General features: G+C 37.3%; 1 protein-coding gene across 1 annotated transcript in view; it reads right to left on the minus strand.

Annotated features, from left to right (window-relative positions):
* The window catches only part of LOC132543195 (tetraspanin-18-like), a 95,443-nt gene extending 89,601 nt beyond the window's left edge, over positions 1-5,842 (minus strand). The window contains exon 1 of the mRNA XM_060206673.1: positions 5,424-5,842. Within this exon, the coding sequence (XP_060062656.1) occupies positions 5,424-5,492 (69 nt within the window). The 5' untranslated portion in view covers positions 5,493-5,842. The remainder of the gene's footprint in view (positions 1-5,423) is intronic.
* Positions 5,843-21,957: the final 16,115 nt, after the last annotated feature.

A 21,957-nucleotide genomic window follows, 5' to 3' on the forward strand; every position in this document is an offset into this window, starting at 1 on the left:
TACGTAGGCTTCATATTGAGATATCATATGCTTATTTTTGTTGACAAAATACAAACACTTGGATGTGCAAGCAGTACACGGTGGTTATTTATCATAAACTCAAGTAAGATTTACTGAACCATTTGTTCCTGTGTCATACGTGAAAACTTATAGGAAAGATTAAAAAAGCACGCATACATACAGGGAGATACATGATACTTGGTACCCAGAATTAGACATTCTTGCGTGACATGTGGACATTATGTTTCTATATCTATCCGGATAAACTATCCGGTTACCTGTACGATCATTACCATCTACCCATTGTTCTGTTGAGCTCAACCCTTACAGATAAAATATTTTGTATATCTGGCATTTTCAATATCGGGTATCCTTCTGTCTGACGTCATTAAAACGTTTAACCTTACACATTCTGATTTGCAAAATTTCCATGTAAACCAGAGGATATTACAAAATTAATCATCTTCTACATAAAGAAACTTATATATATCTATGAATATTTTTAATGTTATTTTTTTTTAAATTTTACACAGTCACTGTGAAATTTTCCTAACAAAAGGTTGATAACTTAAGTAATTCATGGTTTTGAATTTAAAATCAACATTGCTCGTCTTTCAGAAAATGGACATAACTATTGTGAAAGAAAATGATGCACTCTACATGCATGTGTACATTTCCTCCTAGATTCGATTTAATTTCTCAAGCAAAAGATATCACGTGCCGAATATCATCACGCGCAGTCCTGGCGCAATCTTCTCTCGAGAGACACAAGCAATTAAAATCTAACACATTAATGGGTCGAGTAAATCGCGTGCAATTTTACCGACCCTGCGGCTTTACGTGATTTCCTTTTAAAAGAAGTCTTTTATTCCCAACATTTTTTACTTAAAATTATAAAGGGATGCCATTATTGTCTCTCAGATTTTTTCAACATTACACACCATTCTTCTGTGTAGTATATATTCTAAAGGCAAATAGTATTTGATTAAAATTTGCTTAAATATCCAATATCCCCCCAAAGTCTGGATGTGTATATCTATTCAGAAATCTGTATTAGTGTCCCACATTGTAGATTCCTCTTTTCACAAATAATTGAAAAAGTATCCTTGATATGCGGTAAATTTATACTCTGTTTCATATGAGATTTTTTTATGAAACTCGAGACGATGTTTTCATTTTACCCAGCTTCTGAAATTCGAAAACTCGTTTCATTAATCATAAATATAGATGGCCAATGTTGATATCCTTTATAGTATTTGTTGTTTAATCTCATAGTGTTTTAAACTGCTGTTTAATTTTATAGTATTTTACACTGCTGTTTAATTCTATAGTTTCTATAGTATTTTACACTGCTGTTTAATTCTATAGTATTTTACACTGCTGTTTAATTCTATAGTATTTTACACTGCTGTTTAATTCTATAGTATTTTACACTGCTGTTTAATTCTATAGTATTTTACACTGCTGTTTAATTCTATAGTATTTTACACTGCTGTTTAATTCTATAGTATTTCACACTGCTGTTTAATTCTATAGTATTTTACACTGCTGTTTAATTCTATAGTATTTTACACTGCTGTTTAATTCTATAGTATTTTACACTGCTGTTTAATTCTATAGTATTTTACACTGCTGTTTAATTAAGATGGTAACCTATTGGTGATATAATAGATACGAAACAACGAAACGGAACCAAAAACGTAAAATAGAAATATTCATGATCTTTTTCATATTTGCTTTCAAAATGAAATAAGTCATTTACAAACACATTCGGATATTTTATAAACACGATAGACACGGATGAAATCGTGTATTTTTCGAACCTTTGTTCGCAGCATATAATCGATTGCAGATAAAATCGCTTCGTATATCTGACATTGCATTAAATTGAATTTATCTCGGATTTCATTATAACGTACCTATATACCTGTGTATTGCTTACCTTGATATACACATATGTATATACAGGTATTTATTTATGAAAGCATCATTAATGCTAGATATTTCTCGTCATATTTAATTAATGTACCGTCAACACGCTAACGGACCTAATAACACCGTGGGACTTATTTTTAACATATGCCATCTTGCTGTAAGGAGCTTATAAAGGTACAAGTATAAATTACACTGCTTCTCCAGAGTTATAGATCTACATATGTATATGTAACACAAAGAAGCCGAGGACATCTGTCAGGGACTCGTGGACTTAAATAAGTAGGACACATACATCGCATAGGAGACTCAGGTCAATCTATTGAGGAAGCAATTTCACATTCAAAAACTGCATCAATGTGGGATTCTGAAACCATCCTGTATTGTTAAAAAATGATGTAATTTTACAGCTGATGAAGCAACTTTACAGTCGATGTAACTACATTTTTATGACATCAAACTTTTGAAATCAAGAATTGATCGAAGTGAAACCTTTCCTAAGAGAGACCAACAAACGGCGTGGTACCGCTACCACCCAATGGTACTAATTATCGATACCCAAATGTGGGGTGAACCTCCCATTGATAGTAATATTGGTAAAATGAAGAAGTGTCTTATATATCACCAGATATGTATAATACCTCGATCAAAATATATATCATATACTCGATATGTCACTCCAACACATGATACTAACATCACACACCAGATATGTATATCACACCCCAGATATGTATATCACACACCAGATATGATTATCACATACCAGATATGAATACCACACACCAGATATGTATATCTCACATACTAGATATGTATTTCACACACCAGATATGTATATCACACATCAGATATGTACAACACACCCCAGATATGTATATCACACACCAGATATGTATATCACACACAAGATATGTATATCACACACCAGATATGTACATCACACCCCAGATATGTATATCACACACCAGATATGTACATCACACCCCAGATATGTATATCACACACCAGATATGTATATCTCACACACTAGATATGTATATCACACACCAGATATGATTATCACATACCAGATATGAATACCACACACCAGATATGTATATTTCACACACTAGATATGTATTTTACACACCAGATATGTATATCACACACCAGATATGTACATCACACCCCAGATATGTATATCACACACCAGATATGTATATCTCACACAATAGATATGTATTTCACAGACCAGATATGTATATCACATACCAGATACTATATCACACACCAGATATGTATATCTCATACAAGATATGTATATCACATACCAGATATGTATATCACATACCAGATACTATATCACACACCAGATATGTATATCACACACAAGATATGAACATCACACACCAGATATGTATATCTCACACACTAGATATGTATATCACACACCAGATATGATTATCACATACCAGATATGAATACCACACACCAGATATGTATATTTCACACACTAGATATGTATTTTACACACCAGATATGTATATCACACACCAGATATGTACATCACACCCCAGATATGTATATCACACACCAGATATGTATATCTCACACAATAGATATGTATTTCACAGACCAGATATGTATATCACATACCAGATACTATATCACACACCAGATATGTATATCACACACAAGATATGAACATCACACACCAGATATGTATATCTCACACACTAGATATGTATTTCACACACCAGATATGTATATCACACACCAGATATGTACATCACACCCCAGATATGTATATCACACACCAGATATGTACATCACACCCCAGATATGTATATCAAACACCAGATATGTATATCTCACATACTAGATATGTATATCACACACCAGATATGATTATCACACACTAGATCTGTATTTCACACACCAGATATGTATATCACATACCAGATATGATTATCACATACCAGATATGAATACCACACACCAGATATGTATATCTCACACACTAGATATGTATTTCACACACCAGATATATATATATCACACACCAGATATGTACATCACACCCCAGATATGTACATCACACACCAGATATGTATATCACATACCAGATACTATATCACACACCAGATGTGTATATCTCACACCAGATGTGTACATCACACACAAGATATGAACATCGCACACCAGATATGTATATCACACACCAGATATGTATATCACAAACCAGATTTGCATATCACTCACCAAATATGTATTTATAAGCTGTTCACACATATATATAATCTGCACACGTGGTACCAAACACACGCGGCTGGCTGCTTTATGCTCGTTTATGATTTTCAAAGCCATCATTGATTGCATCAAGTCATGCAGCCTAGATATCTAACTAATCAATTGAGAACTAAACCTGCCCTACACAGAGTGAACGTTATAACACCAGTCAGTGTAACATTGCTATCAGAGACCTGTTCAAAATTTATCATAAAAAATGAATCAATGAATACAGAGATAGTAAGAACAGGTACTGATCTCGGTACCTGATACAAATCACATGTTTATTAGGGCAGGTAAACACAGGTGTATGTGTGAACCCGCAGAGGAAGTGAAGTTGACAACAAAATCGTGACTAAGTGAGACTCGATCTGTCAACGAAGGATGTATTGATATATCGTATATACATCATATACATTGTACAGCTCAAAGTTTCAGACTTGCAACTATATCCGCTCAGCCAAATAATGTTTTCATGTTCTTACATATATATGACAGGCTTCATCCCCGTTTACTTTTGATTACTAAATCTCCAGCTAAATGTGTAACACTTTCATGTTTCTCTTTTCTCATGTCGTGTGCACTTGATATCGGGAACTGGATAAATGAGATACTGAAGTTGATAGAATGAGTAAACATTATCCTGACTAGACGGTATTGCTTCTAATGTAAAACACAATCATATAATTCTAGGTTATTACACACGAGGAATCGTGTACCGTAGTTATAGACCAACTCATCATTTCTGTACGTTGCTGGCATACGTGTGAGATTTTTATCTCCTTTTTGTTTCTGATATATAGATATATCATTCTCTGAGTAAGTATATTAAGAGATTTCCAGTTGCCAGTTTTTTATGTAATAAATCTTTACAAAACTGAAAAGAATCCAGAATAAAGCTGCTTGTAGCCATCATGCAAAATATACAAACGACATTCATACATACGTAGACTTTCAAGCATACACGGACACATAAACACGTACGATGACAACAACAACAACAACAACATCAGCAATACAACAACGACGTGTGTATAAAGAACTGCCCAATTCTAAGACATAAGCATAAATGTAAGTAATAAAAATGGTAGTAAAACGTCTAAGAGGAGTATTTTATTGTATCACATTTCTGTGTCAAGTAGTAGGGTCGAGGGGTCAACCATAAAAAAATCTGCCAAGCGAAAAAGAAATATATATAGATAAAGTACATGTAAGCTTACCTGTGTTTCCATCTCTGTGGGTTGAATTTCCTCCTCAAATCCATCGGGTGTATTCTCTTTAGCCCCCATAACGTATCACAACATAATCCAAACTACGAATAAAAACACATTTGAAAAAAAACACTGCAAATCACACAATTTTAATCCATATTTGGCGTTGCCCGTCCTTGTCAGGCCACAGGTACCTGTGAACGGGTAAGAGGTCCGATTATAGGTTACGTCTCGTACACCTGAGAAACTCGTCGATATTTAACCGACCTAGTATTTAATTAAAGCTGTTATAATAGTGAAGTATTTAGAACAGACGAATCATTCACTGCAATGCACGTTAAGTAGAAGCCATTTTTATACATATCCAAAGAGAGGCACCCAGATATTAATTGGGATCCAAAGACAATATATATCCTAAAAATCTCTCACAGAACACTAAGCACATATGTCCACATAATTGACACACGTGTAGTTAAGACTCGCGTGGCTAGTTTTCTATGGAAAATATTCGTGTGCACTCACAGTAGTAACCACGTATTGTATTGTAGTCAATGCCTTACCAGTTGTAAGGTATAACATATATATACATGTATACATATATATATACGTACATACACAATCTACCTTTGTTTATCAAGGGACACAACTCCAAATCACATCGTCACTCTCTCGTGACAAAGATATAAATGCATCTGGAAATCAATTAACTTTACATATAATCGTGTTTACCGTTTTCTGTGGATCAGTACTCCACGTGATATAGCGAGTTGTTTAAGAGTGAGAGTCCGATAGACTAAGCCGTCCGCACAAACCTCATCCGATGGAATTAGCAGTAGTAGTACACTAGGATTGTAATTTATTGTAACGGTGACCCGTACAGACTTGCCGTTACGGTATACCTGCACGTCTCTGACAAATGAGACAATCATTTAACATGCATCAATAACTATTGTGCATATTAAAAGCACACGCGGCGGCTGCTGAGGCTGCCCGCGCTCAATATCTACAGGCGAGCGTACCACAGACATCTGTAAATCCCAAGGGGTCCATGGCTATAATAGGAGTAGGGTTAAAGGTCAGGGAAAGGTATATAGGCTCTCACGCACCTGTAAGTCTATACAGCGCGTGCTAGAATGAATAATAATAAATCTGATTCTCGTCACTTTATCTGAGTAACGAAATGCACGTGCGAGTTTATCTATATATGTTTTTATAACACGCGCGGACTAGAGATTGTGAAAGGATCCTCAAAGTATTGAACAGGCATTGTCTATACAAAGATACACATGTGCGAATTCTCAAAACACATATATAGAAATCTATTGTGAACATCGCCAACAAAAAAAACGATATCTTAGCCTGCGCGCAGCAAGTTGTTTTTTTATAAGAGGGTCTGTTAGTAAATCATCGTTCAACACGAAGTTACAGACAAAGGAATTAAGTATATGCCATTCAACTGTGTGTATTGAAGGCAATTGGCTCGTAAGAAGAAATTGGTTTCTGCGGTGTAACTTTCAGATCAAAAGTTTACGTTTCACATAAAAATGATTCGGTACAGTATACCACTTGTTTAATGAAAGCGCTGTTTTAAAGCTAAATACTTACCGAAATCCTCCTGGAAATCTGTTGCCAAGGTTTCAAACCTAAACATTCCACGGAAAAACACCTTAATTACTTTACGTTTTATATATGTAAAACTTGAAAAACAAAGGACCGTAAAATACATTTAAAATCAAGTCTGGGGAAAGCTGAAGGTTGTGTTAAGGGTAGATATATATGATTATAAGTCCTGAAATAGCAAGAATATCTTCAATGTGTGTTCAAAGGGATATATTCTGTCAGAGACTCTCAAACTGGATAAACATAATATTGGAGCTTACAGCCATACCAGTCTACCTGTCCGATGTAACACAAAGAAAGAAAGACAGAAAAGACATTTTCCTACAAAAACATAGGTTTTAAGAATAACCATTCTGCTTTAACTATGACATATATTCGAATGCCGTGAATTGAAGGACTAATTACCGTGGTATGATGATGATCATATTTACAATTACATACTTTGTTACCATAGAACGGTTTTATACTTATTTTGAAATGTAAATACGGGACAAGTAGGTTGATTGTGTTCTTCGCACTTTGTTATACGATCGTCCTATTAATTTGTGTAAGAACATGGAAAATCACAATTTTATTGAGCGCATTGAAAAGATCTGAATTCGAATTTCTGGTGTGATTATCAGCACGCTTCGTCAACTGTGTGACTAAGTCACCAAGTATAACAGAATGATGTACTTTCCAATCGGGAAACAGATATTCAATTTATTGTCCCGTAAACAGCAAGTATCATTTGAAGCGGGATGTATTGTCACGACAGCACAGACCGGTCCGTTTTTCAGCTTTCTGAGAAACCCAGACCCTGTAGGTCGAACCGCGCACCTGGGATATTCACATGAGTTGAGGTAATCGGACGCTCCAAACGATAGAGCAACACAAGATATTTATCATACTCGCCCCGAAGAGCTCTGAAGTTTAACACCGAATAATTAAAATGCAAACATGATATCTTGTTTCTTAAACTTGACGTATTTAAAATCAGAAGTCGTTGTTTTGTGGATCAAGTCTTTTCCGAGACCATCGGTGAATTCCATAACGCGTTAACGGAAACTGCCGATCTTTCCCGATTACAGAAGAGATGCGAAATGGTTCTGGATGAGGCGTCATACAGATAATGTATGTGACGTGTCAGAAACACAGTATCAGGAAGTTCTCCATAAATAAATTAGACATATATATATCATTATAGTATTTCATTCATAATTGATAGAAAAAAACCGTGGACTGAGAAGTCTGTATTAACAGACTTCGAATGGATTACTGATGGGTACGAAATGATGATGTGAACCGACGACGCCATGTTAAATTACTGACGCAGGTGTAGACAAGAGGGTAATCATTATTAGATGATCACCTGAGCTCTTGTACATTATCTAAAGGGTAAAGCATTGGTCACTTTGCGAGGAAAAAAGGTGCAACGTGGATTTTATAACTGTTGCAAATCTCGCCGCAGTTTCGTAACTGACCGTAGTTTCCTCACCTTTCTATATTTTGCGTATTGATAAGGAAAAGTCTAAAGTAAGAATGCTTTCTGTACGCTGTCCCTGTAATACATACCTCGATATAGAGTTTGGGCTGTCTATTTCAAAATTTATAACAAGTGAAATGTTTATAGACAATGTTTATTGAAACAGAACATCATGGTTATATCAGAGAAATAAAACGTATTGTGATGTGAATGAGTTTTACAGATGATGTTTTGGTATTGATTGTCACTGAATTAGTTAACTTATGCCATCGGAATCCTTATTCCTTTTTTCATTTTTACATAAAAAGTAACCAAGTGTTGGTACTGTCTGCTTGTACACGGCCGATTCGATACGAACCACAACTGAAGTCGCCCAGGACCGTCACCTGACAATAAAAAACTTGGCATACATTTTGTATATGTACCCAGTAAGAGACGAGATGCGATTAACGGCCAATATCGGTTTTGAGGTGTGAGAGAGGTCTTTAGACGGATTGATGGGGAGACGATGGACTCTGGCCCCCGTGTCCATCAATCGGTCGGGTAATTAGGTCTGTAACGCAGTATTTACACTCTCATCAGCACGTGGGAAGGGGGAAGACAGATTCCTGACATAGCCGCGCGTGGTTTCACGCGCGTTGCTATACCAGACCATAAGGGGTCCCCTGAGGACGACAGAGGTTTATATAAGGTTCATATTAAGACTAATATAGTTTTTGATGTTATGTTGAAAGTTTCTCTCCGCAGAGATATAAATGTTTGCCTTTACGTTGACTAACGACCTGTCATACGTATTTTTGTTTGATATTCTGTATTTATCAATCATATTTAAAGGTAAACAGTTTTGTTATTAGAAAATAGGTCATGCAAAGTATGTTATTTAGTAGTATCAATGGTTTTAAAGGAGAAGGCACGTGTTGTTTTTGGAGCAACGACGTCATATCTGATAGGTTCCATGAAGAAGAGACAGGACCGAAGGAGATCATGTTCAGCCCACACGTGAAAATGAATTGCGACCGCTTACTACTCATAAATATGGCCAGGGAGTGAAAGACAGCAACAATCAAAGACAGAACAACACCCCATGGTACTGTTACTGGATCCTTCAAACTCTCGGCGATGGAGAAATATTTGTAATGTCCTTCAAACCCTTGACGATAGAGATACATTGGTAGGAATCCTTAAAACCCTTGACGATAGAGACACATTGGTAGGATCCTTCAAACCCATGGCGATAGAGAAACATTGGTAGGATCCTTCAAACCCTTGATTATAGAGATACTTTGGTAGGAACCTTCACACCCTTGATGATAGAGATACATTGGTAGGATCCTTCACACCCTTGACGATAGAGATACATTGGTAGGAACCTTCACACCCTTGATGATAGAGATACATTGGTAGGATCTTTAAACCCTCGACGATAGAGATACATTGATAGGATCCTTCAAACCATTGACGATAGAGATACATTGGTAGGATCCTTTAAACCCTCGACGGTAGAGATACATTGATAGGATCCTTCAAACCCTAAACGATAGAGACACATTGGTAGGATCCTTCACACCCCATGACGATAGAGATACATTGGTAGGATCCTTCAAACCCTTGACGATAGAGATACATTGGTAGGATCCTTCACACCCTTGACGATAGAGATACATTGGTAGGATCTTCATACCCTTAACGATAGAGATACATTGGTAGGATCCTTCAAACCCTTGACGATAGAGAAACATTGGTAGGATCTTTCACGCCCCTTGACGATAGAGATACATTGGTAGGATCCTTCATACCCTTGACGATAGAGATACATTGGTAGGATCCTTCAAACCCTTGACGATAGAGATACGTTGGTAGGATCTTCATACCCTTAACGATAGAGATACATTGGTAGGATCCTTTATACCCTTAACGATAGAGATACATTGGTAGGATCTTCATACCCTTAACGATAGAGATACGTTGGTAGGATCTTCATACCCTTAACGATAGAGATACGTTGGTAGGATCTTCATACCCTTAACGATAGAGATACGTTGGTAGGATCTTCATACCCTTAACGATAGAGAGATACGTTGGTAGGATCTTCATACCCTTAACGATAGAGATACATTGGTAGGATCCTTTATACCCTTAACGATAGAGATACGTTGGTAGGATCTTCATACCCTTAACGATAGAGATACGTTGGTAGGATCTTCATACCCTTAACGATAGAGAGATACATTTATAGAAAATCAAAAGATTATTAAAGAAATAATTACCTAAGAGAAATATCATAGGTATCAACTCCCGTTCTGGTTAACTTCAGTTTTAAATCGTTTTTTACGAAAAGTCCAGGATATCTGGGCTTCCTGCGGGGCCCTCAACCCCTTGATGAGGACTTGATGCTCCTTTGTAACAGCGTTTACCATGACTTCACAATGTCTTTTTACAAGATGACTGCCTTTAAGCACGACCATAGCACCATAACTGGCCGTCACAGGTACATTTTATTGTCGTGTTGTTCGTCTGTGGAGACCCAAGTAACGACTTTTCTATTGCCCATCTCTGTGTGTAGGTTCCCGCTTCCCAATACAATCGACAGGGTCGCGAAACGATTTCTTTGAGACAGTAATTATATATTTACAATCATCGACGATAACGTTATCGATTGAGCACGAGTTATTTCCCTTTACAGAGTACTAATATGTACTAATTAAAGATTTTAGTACAGAAAACATTTTGCAAATGTATTGGGTGTAATTTTTATGAAGTTATTATCACTTTCCTCTGGTCAGATAAGGAAACCGTATCGAGCTCAGGAATTTCACACACAATTAATAATAAAAAAAACTGAAAAAATAAAGGCAAACCCATGCTACAATGGTTATTTCTATTTTTACGAAAACATCCTATGGTTGAATAAGTGGTTGTCCTATCATAAGAACATTATCGATACTCCTCGATACATTACATTATAATCTTGTAATTAACTTTAACAAATGATGTCAGTCTTACTTTATCGCTACCACCTTTTTCAAGCTTCATTGTAATGATTTAAAACCATTTATCAAACAATTTTAACAGCTCAGTGGCAGGAGGAATATAATCAATATACCAATAATAAATCGCATTCCGTAAAATCTATCATCGATGAATGGTCTCCATGCTATAGAGACAACCAACGAGACGAAGTTGTCCTTGCCCGTCTTCCGATGGGCCATACTTACATTACACATCCATATATGTTGAAAGGCGAAGATAATCCTCGGTGCATAGGATGTAATGATTTTAAAAATTCTATGTTATTTGAAAGATGTTATTTTATATTAAAGGATATGACTTACTATTTTTATCTTTTGTGATAATATAACCATTTACAATTTTTAGCAGTTGTCTTTTACCTTTTAGTTCGTTTGGTGTTATTTCCTTTTGGTTCGCTGTCTTTCATAGGTTAATGCCCTAATTACCTTTTACGTGGTGACGGGCCGTTAAGAATGTAATAATAATAATTGTTAAATATATACATGTATTTCAGTATACTGTTCATCAAATTTGCACGAGTTATTTCCCTTACATGAAAATTAAATTGATTCTTAGTACGTAATACTGTTTTATTATTAAGCATTTTTGTAAATAGAATTCATTTTTTTTATTGAGAGAGAGAGAGAACTATTAAGTTATTTATTAAAGTAGATACACGCCAAACTCACAAAGCACCATACACCCTTAAGTGAATTATCAATCCTGTCTGTGTGATGAATTGACAGAATGGTATTACAGACACTTAGAAAGAATCAGAAAAGATCGAATTGTGAACAGCTCAACAACTTAACCCTCTCAAATCCTCTTTATATTCTTAAACGCTAGACTGTGGAATGCCATATCGACTGACTCTCGATGATGGCTTAGTTTGCTTGCAACTGGTGTCGGCTTAAATGTTCGATTCTCCTCGGATTTTATCATAAAACGTCAATATCTGTAGCTGATTTATCTGCGTGTTGATTTCCTATTCGTCGTTTTAATAGGTCTGTTTGATTCTTAATTATTCATTATTTCTATCCACACACGTCAACAAAATAGTGATTTGAAAATAAACAAATCTGTCGTAAACTGATAAACTGTACAAAATTTGTGTAGTATCGTTATGATGGCCGTATTGGTTTCGTTGTTCAGAAAAAGGAAAATGATTTTGAAAACGAACCAAATTCGTACTTTTCGTACCTTTAGTTCAATCTTTAAAAAATCTAACTTGATATTTGTTTTAACTTTGATATATAAACATGGGCGAGCGCAATCGGCCACAGCGTAGATATACAATGGTGTTGCACTGTGTTATTACACGTAATTGTGTAATGGAATGTGTGTAACCTTGCTTGATGAAAACCATTTTCACGCAGATTGTCTTCTCGTGCCTGCTGATCCGCCAACCAGATCGCTATCGATGCACGAGCGCTGTACACGTGCATTACGCACCAGACAGTTACCAATTAGTGCGCACATGGTATATCTCGACTCTTAGCGACATACGTTTCTCTACTTCGTCTCCTCTGCTTCCACTTCCCCGCTCCTTCCTTCATCACACTCCTCTGTCCGTTGTCTGTCTCGTTTTCTTTCCCCTTTCTCCTCCGTTTTTACTTCCCCATTCCCTCCTTCAATACGTCCTTGTTGTCTATTTCGTTTTCTTTCCCCTTTCTCCTCCGTTTTCACTTCCCCACTCCCTCCTTCAATACGTCCTTGTTGTCTATTTCGTTTTCTTTCCCCTTTCTCCTCCGTTTTCACTTCCCCACTCCCTCCTTCCATACATCCTTGTTGTCTATTTCGTTTTCTTTCCCCTTTCTCCTCCGTTTTCACTTCCCCACTCCCTCCTTCCATACATCCTTGTTGTCTATTTCGTTTTCTTTCCCCTTTCTCCTCCGTTTTCACTTCCCCCACTCCCTCCTTCAATACGTCCTTGTTGTCTATTTCGTTTTCTTTCCCCTTTCTCCTCCGTTTTCACTTCCCCACTCCCTCCTTCCATACATCCTTGTTGTCTATTTCGTTTTCTTTCCCCTTTCTCCTCCGTTTTCACTTCCCCACTCCCTCCTTCCATACATCCTTGTTGTCTATTTCGTTTTCTTTCCTCCGTCTCCTCCGCTTCCGCTCCTTCCTTTATCACACCATGCTGTACGTCTCGTTTTCTTCCCCCCACTCCCTCCTTCAATACATTCATGTTGTCTATGTCATTTTCCTAACTATTCCCCCTTTAACCTTTTTGCCCCTCCTTCGTTGCATCAAACAGGCATGTTTCATATGACAAGCCAAGTTGATATTTATAAGCCAGTAATGATATCAACTAAATGATAAATTTCTATTAACTGAAGAAATATTTTAAAATAATAGAGATTGTTCACTTACTTTTCATTTCTTCTTCTCATAGGGTTATGAATTATATATATAATTTTACGTGACTTCAAAAGAAAATTTTAATTTTAACTTAAAATGTCATATGATCTCATCCGTTCTACTTCTCCAACCCTAGTCATGCTACCCTCTCTCACTCGTTCTGAATTCCTCTCGTATTTACTCCTACAACATGCCATTCACATCCGAGCCACCGTTCACATACCCCAGTACAATGAGATAACATTCTTCCCCAGCTATCCACATCCCACTTCCATATGTATTATTCTGTTTACCTATATGCCAGTCCATAGCGACCCGCTAGTCCCTACACTATCCATCCACTACCCACTCCCCTTCTCTGATTCAAATGTCCCTCATCTTCCTCAAATTTTCCTTTCTCATAAATTTTCTTAGCATATTTCCATTCCCTAACGTAAAGTCAAGCCAATTTAGGATTTTTAGGTTAAAAAGCAAGACAAAATATTGTGTATACGTGGTTTATTTTTCTTTTAAATATGTGACTAATTTGAACGTATCGAAAACCTGGAAAGAACTGTATATATTGATTGTGTTCATATGACTATAAAACTTCTACATTTGCAATACTTATCTTTACACTGCTATTAAAAGTTGGTACATGTAGAACATAAAAAATATATTTTCTATACAACATTCGTATTCGACATACAATCTATATATTTTCTCGAACGCTCGACATCACTAACATAAAAAATAATACTCTGCATGTCTGAAATGTTCCACATTTATACATTTATATGTTTTAGTTAATTACAGTTTCCAATATAGATTGCATTTCAAGTTGATTATTGCGAAGTATCATTAAATAATGTATTTTTTGTATCATAGTTTCCTCGTGATAGCACGGTATAATTACACGAATTTTTGACTGATGTTGTGTCAACATATCACCTGGTCTTTCGGTTTTCTTAATCAAAAACGAATCTAATCCTATTTGACACTGCAGTACATTTGCACTTCTATGTTTGAGATTAAATTCCGATAGACTGTCGAAGTTTTTATAATTTAGAATCAAATGAATCATTATTACAGACTATTAAACATTAATTCCAATCAGAGTCATTGTAATGGGTTCCAAAATACGACCAAGGGTTATAACGTCGGGTTAAAGGGGACTAAAATTACACGAAATTTAAATTGATTTCCTGGGATTAATGGCAAAGAACATTTAACTTGCTAATTGCAGATTCGACTAGTCAATCTTCTACCCTTTTTCATCCCTTACGTTTAGTGATAAAGAGGAAGAAAATCAATTTAAACTCCCCTCATTGAGCGCGCCATGTTTCAAACAACCGAGTGCAGTTTTACTGTGAGCTATCTCTCTTAAAGTAATTCTAGGTTCCGGATGTAGTTGGTTCTATTTTTATATATTCGGGTTGACGTTTAGCTACACACGTCTGTTTTATACTAGGCACTTCTGTGGTGGAAATCAATCTCACAAAATGTTTTGCTGAAATCATATGTCGGGAGGTGGAATGAATTAAGATAATTTCGCGATTTTAAATGAAAATTGCATTCTTGAATTCTATATACTTTTTAATACCATTGAATCACAATGCAGCACTTCCTCGCAGAATCCGGGAATAATTTACATTTTGTAAGCCATCACATAACCATGTGTGACAACTATGGTTCTCGCCACGCCGGAACACAGGCTTTCTTCTCCGTAGAGAAAAAAAACTAAACCATACAAATACAAAAATAATATACATCATAATTTTAGGGGACAAATTGTACCATTTTAAGGACGTATGCCCCCTCTGACTGCTTCTTCACATTTATCTCTATTCCAAAATTCCAAAGGATGGAAGCAATTTGACACGTATCAAACATTTTATTGATAAATCATTATCGGTTGGAATTCTGATTTCACCGATATCGATGTTCTAAACCGATATCGATGTTCTAAACATGTTTATTATCGGTTGGAATTCTGATTTCACCGATATCGATGTTCTAAACATGTTTATTGTCAGTTGGAATTCTGATAACACCGATATCGATGTTCTAAACATGTTTATTGTCAGTTGGAATTCTGATAACGCCGATATCAATGTTCTAAACATGTTTATTATCGGTTGGAATTCTGATTTCACCGATATCGATGTTCTAAACATGTTTATTGTCAGTTGGAATTCTGATAACACCGATATCAATGTTCTAAACATGTTTATTGTCAGTTGGAATTCTGATAACACCGATATCAATGTTCTAAACATGTTTATTGTCAGTTGGAATTCTGATAACGCCGATATCAATGTTCTAAACATGTTTATTGTCAGTTGGAATTCTGATTTCACCGATATCGATGTTCTAAACATGTTTATTGTCAGTTGGAATTCTGATAACACCGATATCAATGTTCTAAACATGTTTATTGTCAGTTGGAATTCTGATAACGCCGATATCAATGTTCTAAACATGTTTATTATCGGTTGGAATTCTGATTTCACCGATATCAATGTTTTCATGTTTTCCAATCCCATACGTAAGCTATGTATATTGTATGTGTGATATTGTTGATAATTGAATAAAAAAATATAAAAATATACAGGAAAGATGTTTTTTAACTTTAGCGGTAGAGGTTCTTATAACACAATTAGTAGGAAAATATTCGTTTTCAAACTCTCGCGGCAAATAGCAACCAAAATACTGCAACAGTGCAGTGAAGTCATCTAATCATATCTCGAGGTTTAATCACGTGATGCTGGAATAACCAATGAGACCGATCCAAACAAAATCATTTCAAAGTTCTTAACAAGGCGTAGTTCGCCGTGCCAAAGTGCTATAGTAAGATGCCAAGATGGCTACCAGGGGGAGCGCTAAATGACTGATAATAGGGTCACTTGTCTTATCCGTCAAATGCTCCTCCCCAGTGAGAAGGTATTATTATAGTTTATTGATCGGGAGAGACCCTACGTCATTTCTGGAAAATGATCTTTACACTACCAAACTGTTCGATGCTTGGTTCGCTTGATAAAGTTCAAGTATAACAAGTCAAAGATAACGACCTTTCATCAAGGACGTGAACTTGAAGATATCGTACTTGTAATCAATATTATCCTAATAGGTGATGTATGTGTTGTGATAATAATCATACAACTTTGTGTAAGTCGAAAGGGGCCGGAATGAAGATAACTTGAGTCCAGGGAGTTCAGAAAATGTTATGGATTCGTACGGCTTTTTCGGATGGGAAAGTATCGTTTGTATAAGCTAACCTTTTGGCAGCCATCATGATACTCGAGTGGTAGTTTCTGACTGAGAGAACATGTAAATGATTCTGACATGGTCTTAATAGCAGATAAAGAATAAGAGGTTTTGTTCCATTCGGAAGTCCATTTGCTATCTATCGAAAACTGCTTCCGGTCAGTCGGGGTCTGACTTCTCGTGTGTGGGTGTGATTTTTAATGGGATAAGAATGATAACTATAGTCTCTATGTCTCTTTGCGCATGCGCTGTGAATTTCCAGCTAAGTTGTTTTAAGAAATATACGAGCATGTGACTTTCTCCTACTTTTTCTCTTTCTTTCCCTTCCTTTCCACCAGGGTCACGTTTCGACGCAGTAATTCTACTCGGATATAAATGTACATAGTATTTAAGTTGTCATGAACATTTTACATTGCTTGAAACTGTAATTATTTCTTCAAGATAAAAATTTATTGTATTCTTAAATAGAAAGTAATTAACCTGCTTTGTTTCGAAAATAAACGACAGAACGAAATTTGAAAAAAAAGAACACGCCTAGCCATTGATCAACTTCATTATCGTCTATACTGAACTAGGGGGATTAAAGGCTATGTACGCACTCTCGTTCGCTCGTAGTTCACGTTCGAAGTTCGATAAATACTTTAGCAGCGCCCCCTGGGAGTGAAGTGTCGCATAATATAGGGGTATTATAATGAAGTGAAGGTGTCGTCACGAAATCTTCACCGATGCTGGCGATCTAGTCGGTCTAATAGTGTCTTAAATGATGCTAGCTTGACCGTAGAGACTTCCACGTGTCACTGGTGTTTAAATTAAGCGCCCGTCCATCTCGTTTCTCGGAGTAATTGTCATAATGTTGTCTATTCAGCTTTTTTCAAGACGTGTCTTTTTCGGCGATCAAATACTGTATAATGGAAAATGAACTGTAGACACCTTCAAGGAAATTATATTCTCGGGCACAGCAAGCTAATAAACACAGTCACGTGAGTGATTAATATCGATCTTGCCAAATCGTCACACCACGAAAATATTTTTTTTTTAAATAGCGGTGTAACATGACCGTGTGATGCTTCATTTTAGCATCGAGCCGTTTTCAGTTAATGATTTTCAAAGTTCTTTATCAAGTTCAAACTTATTCATATATCACGTTTGTTTATTTCACTGGTTGATCTTCCTGTAAGGTTCTTCGGTACCAAGCGTTACAATAATAGCATTATTGTAAATGCCATGGTCTTCTTTTCAGAAATAATGGGCGACATTGTAATTATTCATCACCTAAACTGTACCAACCATGCTTATCATTGCATTCATATATAATTTTCGTCATCTAAATATAAAAATTTCGTTTGAATTTCTCGTTTTACCAAACATTGGAAGTAAGTGACCACTATACAGACCGCAACCTACTCATGCGAGGCAGAAAGCACCATTCAGAATGTCCCGGTGAGACAGAGAGCACCATTCAGAATGTCCCGATGAGACAGGGAGCACCATCTGGAATGTCCCAGTGACAGAGAGCACCATTCGGAATGTCCCAGTGAGACAGAGAGCACCATTCAGAATGTCCCGATGAGACAGGGAGCACCATCTGGAATGTCCCAGTAAGACAGAGAGCTCCATTCAGAATGTCCCGATGAGACAGAGAGCACCATTCAGAATGTCCCGGTGAGACAGGGAGCACCATTCGGAATGTCCCAGTGAGACAGAGAGCACCATTCAGAATGTCCTAGTGAGACAGAGAGCACCATTCAGATTATCCCGGTGAGACACAAAGCTTCATTCAGAATGTCCCAGTGAGACAGAGAGCACCATTCAGAATGTCCCAGTAAGACAGAGAGAACCATTCAGAATGTCCCAGTGAGACAGAGAGCACCGTTCAGAATGTCCTAGTGACAGACAGCACCATTCAGAATGTCCCAGTGACAGACAGCACCATTCAGAATGCCCCAGTGACAGACAGCACCATTCAGAATGTCCCAGTGAGACAGAGAGCACCGTTCAGAATGTCCCAGTGAGACAGAGAGATTAATTCAGAATATCCCGATGAGACAGGGAGCACCATTTGGAATGTCCCAGTGAGACAGAGAGTACCATTTAGATTGTTCCGGTGAGACACAAAGCACCACTTAGAAAGTCCCAGTGAGACAGAGAGCACCATTCAGAATGTCCCAGTAAGACAGAGAACACCATTCAGAATGTCCCAGTGACAGAGAGCACCATTCAGAAAGTCCCAGTGAGACAGAGAGTGCCATTCAGAATGTCCCAGTGAGACAGAGAGCACCATTCGGAATGTCCCAGCGAGACAGACAGCACCATTCAGAATGTCCCAGTGACAGACAGCACCATTCAGAATGTCCCAGTGACAGAGAGCACCATTCAGAATGTCCCAGTGAGACAGAGAGCACCGTTCAGAATGTCCCAGTGAGACAGAGAGATTAATTCAGAATATCCCGATGAGACAGGGAGCACCATTCGGAATGTCCCAGTGAGACAGAGAGCACCATTCAGAATGTCCCAGTGAGACAGAGAGTACCATTTAGATTGTTCCGGTGAGACACAAAGCACCATTTAGAAAGTCCCAGTGAGACAGAGAGCACCATTCAGAATGTCCCAGTAAGACAGAGAACACCATTCAGAATGTCCCAGTGACAGAGAGCTCCATTCAGAATGTCCCAGTGAGACAGAGAGTGCCATTCAGAATGTCCCAGTGAGACAGAGAGCACCATTCGGAATGTCCCAGCGAGACAGACAGCACCATTCAGAATGTCCCAGTGACAGACAGCACAATTTAGAATGTCCCAGTGAGACAGAGAGCACCATTCAGAATGTCCTAGTGAGACAGAGAGCACCGTTCAGAATGTCCTAGTGACAGACAGCACCATTCAGAATGTCCCAGTGACAGACAGCACCATTCAGAATGTCCCAGTGACAGACAGCACCATTCAGAATGTCCCAGTGAGACAGAGAGATCAATTCAGAATATCCCGATGAGACAGGGAGCACCATTCGGAATGTCCCAGTGAGACATAGAGCACCATTTAGAATGTCCCAGTGAGACAGAGAGTACCATTCAGATTGTTCCGGTGAGACACAAAGCACCATTTAGAAAGTCCCAGTGACAGACAGCACCATTCAGAATGTCCCAGTGACAGAGAGCACCATTCAGAATGTCCCATTGAGACAGAGAGTACCATTCAGAATGTCCCAGTGAGACAGAGAGCACCATTCGGAATGTCCCAGCGAGACAGATAGCACCATTCAGAATGTCCCAGTGACAGACAGCACCATTCAGAATGTCCTAGTGAGACAGAGAGCACCATTCAGAATGTCCCAGTGACAGACAGCACCATTCAGAATGTCCCAGTGACAGACAGCACCATTCAGAATGTCCCAGTGAGACAGAGAGCACCATTCAGAATGTCCCAGTGACAGAGAGCACCATTCAGAATGTCCCAGTGACAGACAGCACCATTCAGAATGTCCCAGTGAAACAGACAGCACCATTCAGAATGTCCCAGTGAAACAGACAGCACCATTCAGAATGTCCCAGTGAGACAGACAGCACCATTCAGAATGTCCCAGTGAGACAGACAGCACCATTCAGAATGTCCCAGTGAGACAGAGAGCACCATTCATAATGTCCCAGTGAGACAGAGAACACCATTCAGAATGTCCCAGTGCAAGCCAGAAGATTTTCTGCATTACAGGTTATGTATTATTGGATTTTGATCCGGTGGTCATTTATGGTTGTTATCACTGGACACAATATGGATATTAACGGAATTATGTTCTATTTCTAATGAGTTTCCAAAGCCGTCAATTAATACCTGAGTTTTAGTAATGAATGACAGGGAGATGGAAGGTGTTATCATAAATGTAAATTATATACAGATCAAAAGCAGTGACGCAGAATAATTACAAAATAATCATAGGGTACATTGTCTAGTTCAATGTGGATTTTATCATTCTGTATGTTGACACCAAATTTAGGTTTATATAAACTTATAAAGTGCGAAAAATATGCTTTGTAAAATGAAACCAAAATATCTCCTTTTGAAATAAGGTCCTAGGTAAAACTATGTATATTGTCATTGTCTTCCTGTTGTGATTTCATGGTTATTTTCTACAGTTTTAGACAAAGTTGCAGACTACGCAAGTATAAACAAAATTACATTAAAATAGAAATGTTAAAAAACCGTCGTGGTATTTAAGAACGTAAATATTCGTGAATGTGATGATACAATGTAACACTTATCAAATCAGTCTTTTTTTCATGAAGATGCACAAAACTTTGTATAAATAGTTTACTTTTTGGACAATTCAGTCAAAAGCATGCCTACCTCAGTCGATGTACAAAAACAGACCAGTAGTTTTGTAAACGATCGAGAACGGCGAGCGAATTCAACTCAATTATGTCTTAACAGAACTTAACGTCTTAACTTTAAATTCGATTGTGACAAAATAATTATCGATTTGTTTTAGACATTGTCCTGTGTAATCATTAGGACTAAGACTGAACTATGAACTATTCGAGGAATATTAATTTCTTTTATTACTGAGCTGTTTGCATGAAGTGCCACACTACACATTTTGACAAAATGAATTTATCGTGTGAAAAAAGGGAAGGATTTTTAAAAATCAGGTTCTTTGGCCAATCAGGTAAATGACGTCACATCCGATTTAATTTAGAAGATTATGCAAGATTCTACGGTAACTGAGTTTATAAAGATGGAGATAGTCTCGCTCAAACGTGACTGCCCACGACACCGACTCGTTCCTGAGGAGAGAATAAGTGGTTTCTTTACAATAAACGGACCCCTCGTTTACAGAACTATCATTGTTTAC

The sequence above is a fragment of the Ylistrum balloti genome, unplaced genomic scaffold, assembly GCF_031769215.1.
Source record: "Ylistrum balloti isolate Yb309-2 unplaced genomic scaffold, AGI_CSIRO_Ybal_v1 Utg369578, whole genome shotgun sequence".
In the NCBI taxonomy this organism is placed as follows: domain Eukaryota; kingdom Metazoa; phylum Mollusca; class Bivalvia; order Pectinida; family Pectinidae; genus Ylistrum; species Ylistrum balloti.